Here is an 8892-nt window from a genome sequence, read left to right as displayed (position 1 = left end):
CTAATACCGTTTTCTCTCTCCATCTAAACCGTATTCATAGAGAGTTTTACACGGAATTATCATTTTCCGACGGAAGGGTCGGAATCTCCTTCAGAATTGAAGGAGATTCCCTATTTTAGTATTAATATAGGTCTTCTTTTGTTTTTCTTCATCTTTTTTCATCTTTTAGGGGAAGGGGAAAAGTGGCAGTTGTTATGATGATGGTTCTTCGTTCTTCATGGGCTTCTTCTTCAATTCCATCAAATCGAAGATGTCTTATAGAAAGGAAAAAAGAGGAAAATCATACAACAAGTTCGATTTGACTTTTAAATGAAGATGAAAAGAAAAGAAAGACGGATTTATCTTCACTCAAGAAGATAAATTTATAATTTCTTCCTATATTTTAGTTCGACTATATTTTGTGATTTATATGATCTTTAGGGTCATTTCTTTTAGTTTATGTCTTGCAACTTCATTCTCTTCGTAAGGTACTTTACATTTGGAAGTTTTGTACTTCACTTATGTAACTCTTATGTTGTTTGAAGAGAGGAGTTAATCTCTCAACCATGTAATGTCCTGGATTGATATCCTTGTTATTAATGGAATTATGGTTTAATAAAAAAAAATTCACGCTAAATAATTGAACGATCTTAAATAAAAAAAGAGCTTTGACCAAAAGTAATTTTACTACATACATAAAACGTATAGCGCCACACTTAGGTAAATTCGCTTCGGGTCTCACAAAAATTACGACCGGACCAACACCCCTAAGAGAAATACCTTAGGATGTAGGGGTGGGAATTGGGCGGGTATGGGTGCCCATGGGCACTTGAAGCATCGGGCGAGGCGGGGCAGGTCGGACACCAAATTTCAATGCTATTAGGGTAAGCGGGTTAATCGGGAGGGCAATTTCGAAATTCGTCTTGCTCATTACCCGTCCAAGCCCATTAAAAAGCTTGGGTCTTGCTCATTACCCGTCCAAGCCCATTAAAAAGCTTGGGTAATTCGGATATGGGCGGGCGGGTAGCAAGTAAGCTCATGACTTGAAAAAATTCATTTTTTTCCTCTCCTTTTATAAAGTCTCCAAACACCTTTCCTAATTCTAAAGAGACAATTTGAGATTAAAACTAGACATTATTGTGTTGTTTTTGTTTAGGAATTTAATCTCACATTAATAACTAATGAAGAATTCTCATGAGATACAATATAAACTTATCCTTATCCTTGCTCCTTCAAAGCCAAACACTACTTCAGTAACCTACTAAGAATTCTCTTGGGTCATTGCAAAACAATGCATTGAGTTTGTATGTTTGCCCTTAAACATGTTGTTTACCATCTTAACTAGGCTTAGCAACATGGACTGTTGGGCTTCATCAACCCAAAAAGTTGATGTAATTTGGTTGGTTATCAATGGGCGACATTAAGTGGTTGCGGGCATGGGTGGGTGCGCGGATAGAGGTTTTAACCTATGCCCGTCCACCAAAATTTGGCGGGCTGGACGGGTTGTGCCTGAGATGGACGCGAGCGTCCATGGTCCTCGTTGGGCTCGGGTGGACGGGTGCGGGTTCATGGGCAGAACTGCCACCCCTACTAGGACGCATATAGAGGGCTTAGATGTCAATGGCCATCGACCTTAGTCAAACACTTGAACTGGGCGCTTACAGCAGTTCGGCCGAGCGCGTTTATCAGCGCCTCTACTCCTTCCCAAACCCTAATCCAATAAATTCCATATTTTCGTCTCAATCAAAGCCCTCCCCTCTTTGAAGAACAAGCGAAAACCCTAACCCATCCGCACAGGAGAAGTAAAAACACTGAAAATGGTAAGATCTTGACGAAAAATGAAAATCCTAATATCGTTTATTGGAAATCAAACCCTTCAAACAAATCTTCATCTGAATTTTTTTTTTTCTGCAGACATTCAAGAGAAGAAATGGAGGAAGAAACAAACATGGCCGAGGTCATGTCAAATTCATCCGCTGTTCCAACTGCGGAAAATGTTGCCCTAAGGTAATTCCTTCATCTTCTCCAATCTATCATCTTCAATCTTTATGTAGTTTAATCCGTTTTTTGTGGGTTTAAATCCAAACAGGATAAGGCCATCAAGAGATTCCTTGTTCGCAACATCGTAGAACAAGCCGCTGTTCGTGATGTCCAGGAAGCTTGTGTTTATGAAGGTAATCTTCTCATTTCCTGGTTCTTGATATCTCTAGATTTGTTTAGTAAAACAAAAATAGAATCATTTTTGGACTGATTAGTGATTAGAGTAACTCAGTTTTTAGTTCTTAATATTTGTTAATTAACCTATGTTTAATCAGATCTTGGAACTGTAATTACATTGTTAGTTCTCTAAACTGTTTTTATCTTTGTTGAAATAAGGTTACACACTCCCAAAACTGTACGCTAAGATGCAGTACTGTGTATCATGTGCAATTCACTCGCACGTCGTTAGGGTTAGGTCTCGAACTGACCGTCGTAAGCGTGACCCACCTCAGCGATTTAGGCGAAAGGTATGCTTACATTTTGTATATTCTTCCTGAATTAGGTTATCGTGTTGTTAGTTTCTTTTGTTAATCGAGTTTTATTATGTATTATGTTCAGGAGGATGGACCTAAGCCAGGACAAGCTCCTCGCCCAGCTGCAGCTGCAGGTGCAGGTGCAACTGCTATTCCACCCCGCCCATGAGGAATTCACAACGGTTCTGTTCCTTATAGATATAAATCTTTAATCAGTGGATGAATTTCAAGTATTTGTTTTGGAAAATGACAGTTGTTTTTTTTCAGTTTTAGCAGGAGATAATTTTGAAATGAGATATTTAACTCTGTTGTTGAATTTTGTTCTTGAATGGTTTATGTTTAGTTGAAGTTTTGGGATTTTAGTTGTTTGGATTATAAGTGTTGCTGCTTCTTTGTTCAGTACAGATCTTGTTTCGCCAGATTTCTTGATTGACATGATTTTCAGGTTAACATTTTCAGGCCGTACTTTTGTTGAGTTCAATAGGAGTTCGATCATTTTCATTACTCACAATGGTGTATGAAACCCTAAGTGTCACACATTAGGAATCGACACCAAAATGTGTCGTGAATAGGGAGAGGAGAGACGATGCTTGTTTTTGTTGTTAGATTAGTTGCTATTATCTATTTAATCGATTGATGGTTAAGCCTTGTGAAACTTGTGCTTTGGTTACTCTAATGTATAGAGAGAGTTCTGGTCTGTTTGTTTAGTTGTTCTTGGTTTCTTTTGGGCTATGTTTTGGGTGTTGTAATAGAGTTGTTCTCGCCTGGTGTGACTGAGGGTGGTGTGAAGCTTAAAGATGATGGTGGTGCGAATGTAGAGGGCGTTTTCTTGTCTGGTTTTGCGAAGTGGATTTCTGAATCGTAAAGGGGCGGATGTTCATGATGATTTGGTGAACTGCAGAAGGTTTTAAACTTTACGGCCATGGCTGTTGTTTCTGGTTTCACAATGGAAGCCATGGATGAAAGTTCATGCATGGCAGCCAAGGAACCTGAGAAAATGAACTATGAAATCAAGTTTGGTTTGGGTTCTGGGTTTACTCTCAACTCAATTTCTGATGATGATGATGGTTCCGTTTTGCTTTCCCTGGTCCTGACTGCCATATTCATGGATCTAAGAGCATAAAAAAGCGCGGACCCATAAATTGTGGTGGTGTAGGCACCCATGCAACCTCCAACCGTCTGGAGGACCGAACATTAGGGGTCAGATGGCAATACTTCAGATGGTAAAGTATTGCAGTACCATGGAGCAGGAAGTTGCCTATGTATTTAGTGTACAATATACATCAAGTCAGTTGCAACCAAGACGAAGTACTGCAACTCTAATACTAAACATAGTCCATCTCTTAAATCCCATAGTTCATCTGCATTATGATATTGTAGTAAAAATGACGCACAAAAGCAACAAGAAAAACACCATGTTGATAAGAAACTACGCCCTCGTATATTTTCAGCATGAAGTTTAACAAAAGGAAACGTTGGTGAAGTCCAATGGGCAAGGAAGTCCAATGGGCAAGAATAGCCACAGAGGAACATGGGGAAGCATATTGAGAAACCGCAGACCTAGATTCTTATCCCATTGAAATGTCTGCATGAGCACAAAGGGATTGGAATGTCGCGTAGATTGAAAAAGTACAAGACTATGGTGCAGCCAAATAGACCAAAGAAAAATAGAAAATATGAATAAAAGTTAGGCCACGAAAAGGCAAAGATGATACAGGTAACCGACAAAGGTTTAAAAGCAATCCCAAAAGACTATACCAATAGGACAAATAAAATTGAAAGAGGACTCCTCAGATAATGACGAACCACCATACAATCCATAAACAAATTTGAACAACTTCAATCTCAATGGAAGAATAATGATAGGGAACAAGAAAAACTAGACAGACTCTCTGGACATACATCTTATGTGGCATTCCGTGATTCATTGTTTAGTAGATTAGAATTAAAAACACGAATCACATCAAGCCAAATAAGATGTATGCCCAGAGTCTGTCTAGTTTTTCTTGTTCTCTGTCATTACTCCTCAGTGGAGTACAATGGGCAACGAAGATGGATACAGGTATTATGTTTAGACATGTTAAAGCAAACTAAGAGTTTACATTTAACAAGCCAATAATGTAATAAATTTGTCGAGCTTTAGGCCTGTTTCATGTTGTCAGGCTTTATGCCTCTTTCATGTTGTCGGACTTTAGGCCTCTTCCATTAATGGTTTAAATTAAGCGGGTATTGTACTTATCACATCTTCATGATATATCAATGCCTTGTAACGACTAACATAGATCGTAGTCGATTTCTCAAGAAAAAAACAAGGAAATAGAAAAACCTCTGAACTCGAGGATGATCAAAGAAGTTTCCCTAAATGTTTCCAACGAAGTGCGGTAGGACGTAAAGGAAAAGGGTAACTTAGGTCCCAATAGCTGGGTCCAAATTAAACTGTCCAGCAAAGGAGCCAACGTGAGGGACAAGAATAGAACTAGGATGATCAAGACAAAAAGAAGGAATTATAGAGACCAAGGAATGCAAATTCTACATATGAGAGGAGATTCGGGTAAGTCAGTGCCAACTGAACTGACTCCCCATCATCAATGTTGCATCCACTTTTAGCACGTTTGTTTCCAAAGGAATGAAAGAATTCATGTGTAAAAAGAACAAATCAATTCGAAGAGAATGAAATAACTCATGGGTAAAAAGAACAAATCAAAATATTACGACCAACGAAAAAAGCACGTTGTTAGAGTATAAGGATCGAGATGAATCGAGATCCGAAGATATCCAAGATCACCGTCCAAGATATATGAAGATGAGACGGATCGACATCAAGAGATCCGACGATCAAGATGAGTCTAAGATATTGGAAGATATGAAAGATATCGAAGATATATTTATGATATCTCTTGTAACTATTTAATAGTAATATTGAGTAGAGATTATATTGTTTCCTAGTTTAGTTAGGAGAAACTAGGAAACCCTAAACCCTATAAATAAGAGATGGGTTCTAGGAGTTTAAGTATTCGATTACTAATCAATCATTGTAACGAATCACCACAATTGTGAATAATAAAGTATGTAGCCGTTCTGGCTTTCTCCGAGGATGTAGGTCGTGATCCTCTGATCGAACCTCGTTAAATATTGTGTTCTTTATTTTAGTTTATGTCTTATAGTCTATCAACTAACATAAACTTTCACATGGTATCAAGAGCAGGTTGGTTAATCCTGTGTTCTTTTTGCTTTCACACTTTCCCAACGATTTTTTTTCTAATCGTTGTGATTCCGTCATCAATCGATCTCAATCTCCCTCCGTGCGAAAGTTCACATCTTTCTACCGCTAACTCGGGTTCACCGAGTTCATCACCATATCACTCGGCTTCACCGAGTTCATTAATGTCTCACTCGGCTTCACCGAGTTCATCACTCTCTATCTCTCTCGACTTCATCCGAGACGAACATCTATAGAGGTTTCTACCTCTTCACCGAGTTCATTATTCACTTGAATTTGTTTTCCATGGGCATCTTTTCATGGGCAGTCATCTTTCCCAATGCCAACAGCTTATGTAATCTGGTTGTAAAGTAGTAGTCAATTAGGTATTGTTTTGAATATCACTCAAGCTTGCTCTCTTCCTTCTGCTTGTGGTGTTCATGCTCCTTCCACCAATCATAATCTCTTTGTGAGTCCATCAATCAATTTGTTTTTCGCTCAAAGGTGACTTATGAAGATTTTTTTTTCTCTTCGGTACATAGTAATCTGACTATGTCTTTATGTGATGGTAATCAAACCATCTCTTCATTGTGAGAAGTGATGCTTATCTTAATCAAGACCATGGAAGAGATCTCCTCGGTAACAATTTTCAAACTTCTGCAAATTCTCGATTTTTTAAGGATCGATTAAATTCTCCTCAGGTTCATCAATCCTGTTTCATCAATTTTTTTTTCTTCCGCTATTGCCAACGTTTTTTTTTTTTTGGGTCGTGATTCTACCTTTCAGTCAATTTGTCGTTTTCCTCGACTCTTCTTCAACTTTTTCATTGTTGTGATTCCATTATTCAAGATGGAAGAAACCTTCCCTTTCAATTTGATGAGAAATCAATTGTTTCCTTCTCGGTTTCGGACAATTTCCATTGCCCTCTTCTTCTCGATTTTTAGGCCGACGAACAACTCTCTTTATAGCTTTGGGCGATTCAATACTGTTCCAAAGTTAGTATCCCTCGAACAACTTGTTGTTCTCTCTCGGTTATCTCTACTAAATGGAACTGTACTTTTCGCGGATCGATTTTTCGGCTGCTCTTTTACTAGTTAGGTTATCCGACTGGACCACTTCCTCCTTCATCAGTTGTCATCACGTCAATGATAAGGTATTCATGATCATTAGCTGGGTTTAATTTTTATTCCTACAGTATACGATTCATTCATCTAATCTGGTGGAGGACAATTATCACCAAAGTGGGGTAGTTGTCATCACGTCAATTTGAGAGGCATTGATTTTGTTCTATATAATTTCAAGTGAACTCTACCGACCACCATCGATTTCCTTTTCGATTTGGTGACCAATCCATTGTGATTACTTCCGATCACTCTCTTTAGAATTCAATCTTTCTCTCTCTGGAGTTCACTCTTTCTCTCTCTGCAATACACAGAGTTCGGCTCAAAGCTTGCTATATATATATATAGCACTATACATTACGATGGGACTCTCTAGAGTTCAGCTTCCAAGTTGAAGCTTGTGTTTCAAACTCACTCCATGGTTCAGCCAAAATCGATCAACATCTGTACTAAATTCAATTTCGTCAAAGATGGGACTCTCAAGCCTTCCTTCTCCATCGGAAGGGGTTCTATGTGTAATCCTTGTAAACACAGCTATATCATTATCGGGCTAGTGTTCCATTCTTCACCTTTTTTCAGTAACTACTGAAGAAGATCTTGCTTCTCTCCATAGCACTCGAATTATGCGATCATCTTCATCATCTCTTTCTGAGATTTCCACGGATCAATAACATATCAATGAATCTAATATAAGCACCACGTCAGTGGATGCTTACCTCTCCTTCAAATCATTGGTTCAATTTTTTTTCTCCCAATGATTTTGATCTCACAGATGTTTTCCACATCTCCACATATTCGATGTGCTTCGAGCAATCCGTATTCCGGCTTAAGCTTTCCAATATCTTTAAATTAGGGGTGTTCGTTGGTTCGGTATCCAGTATTTTGGTGTCATCCGTTACCAAACCACTCATGGTTTGGTTAGTGCTTTTTCAAACCGTTACCAAACCGCTCAGAGTTTGGTTCGGTTACTAACCAAACCATCATAAGCGGTTTGGATACCACTGGATACCAAACCATCTATAAAAGTAATTTGTTCTCCATGAAAATCGGCAAATCGAATAACTTTCTTCATACATTGACATATAAAATAAAGACAACACTCCTTAAAAACCAAGAGAAACAATCAAATTAACATAATGCATCGAAAAAACATTTGAAACATTAAAGACATGTGCAGGCCACCGACCGAAATATTTTATAGTAGCTAGTAACATTATATTGTAGTAGTGTTGTTGTTTTGTATGGGTAGAACTTGATGAAACATATGTATTTGTATGAAATTATAGAGATATGTAGATACATTTTAGAAAAAATAATGTATATAATTATATATATATATATATATATATATTATTAATTTAACTTGACTGGTTCGGTTTGGTTTTAATGGTTCTTAAAAATTACATCCACTTACCGAACCAAGCCAGTTGGTTTATAGAAATCTACAACCGTACCAAACCACTCGGTGTTTGGTTTAAAAACCGACTGGACCGGTTTGGATCGGTTTGGTTTGATTGGTTCGGTCTATTTTTTCACACCCCTACTTTAAACTCGCCTTAATATTGTTGTTCCATTGGTTGCGATGAGTTCACCTTAATCAGTCATTCCCTCTCTTGTCTAAACGGTCTTTGTAGAATCGTTTTTTCTTTCATCCGGATTCAAGCTTCCGCGAGTTCTAACAAATTTTTTTTGTTGTATTTATCGATCAATCATCACTATCGTGGATTTATTAATGAGGAGTCGCAAATTTCCACACATCATTGATGGTCGCTCTCTAATCTCATCAATTACACCAACTTTAAATCATATTTAGTAGGATATATTACTATAATTTTTGTTTCATCTCGATATTCATCGTATTCAATCTCTCGCCTCCAACGTTGTTTGATGTATTCAATGTTGTGAATTGTTTTTTTTCAAAACCAATTGAATTTTTGGTTTCTCGAAATTCGTCTCTCCAGCTCACCGGAAATTGGATTGAGAACTTTCTTTTTTTGCCGATCGACTTTCCTGGCCTTTCCTTAGACCAATCGAAATCCTTCATCGATTTGGACATCACCTTATTAGCCACCACTAATTT

General features: G+C 37.9%; 1 protein-coding gene across 1 annotated transcript; it reads left to right on the top strand.

The window, feature by feature from the left end:
• The first annotated feature begins 1614 nt into the window (after window positions 1-1614).
• LOC147548639 (small ribosomal subunit protein eS26x-like) lies at window positions 1615-2852 on the top strand. The gene is made up of 5 exons (XM_086667967.1): window positions 1615-1799; window positions 1894-1986; window positions 2069-2153; window positions 2356-2486; window positions 2578-2852. The coding sequence occupies exons 1-5, from the start codon at window positions 1797-1799 to the stop codon at window positions 2659-2661; spliced, it is 396 nt and encodes a 131-aa protein (XP_086524093.1). The 5' UTR covers window positions 1615-1796; the 3' UTR covers window positions 2662-2852.
• The last annotated feature ends 6040 nt before the right edge of the window (window positions 2853-8892 follow it).

Source organism: Eschscholzia californica, unplaced genomic scaffold (assembly GCF_041429995.1).
Source record: "Eschscholzia californica isolate CP2 unplaced genomic scaffold, dmEscCali1.0.p SCAF_3, whole genome shotgun sequence".
Classification (NCBI taxonomy): domain Eukaryota; kingdom Viridiplantae; phylum Streptophyta; class Magnoliopsida; order Ranunculales; family Papaveraceae; genus Eschscholzia; species Eschscholzia californica.
The sequence above is the reverse complement of the archived record's forward strand: the minus strand, read 5'-3'. Positions and strand labels throughout refer to the sequence as shown.

Bases quoted from the DNA above. Each gene is read 5' to 3' on its own strand.
- LOC147548639 (XM_086667967.1), top strand. The intron at 2,154-2,355 runs GTAATCTTCTCA...TGTTGAAATAAG, and splicing joins GGAAGCTTGTGTTTATGAAG to GTTACACACTCCCAAAACTG. The intron at 2,487-2,577 runs GTATGCTTACAT...TATTATGTTCAG, and splicing joins CTCAGCGATTTAGGCGAAAG to GAGGATGGACCTAAGCCAGG.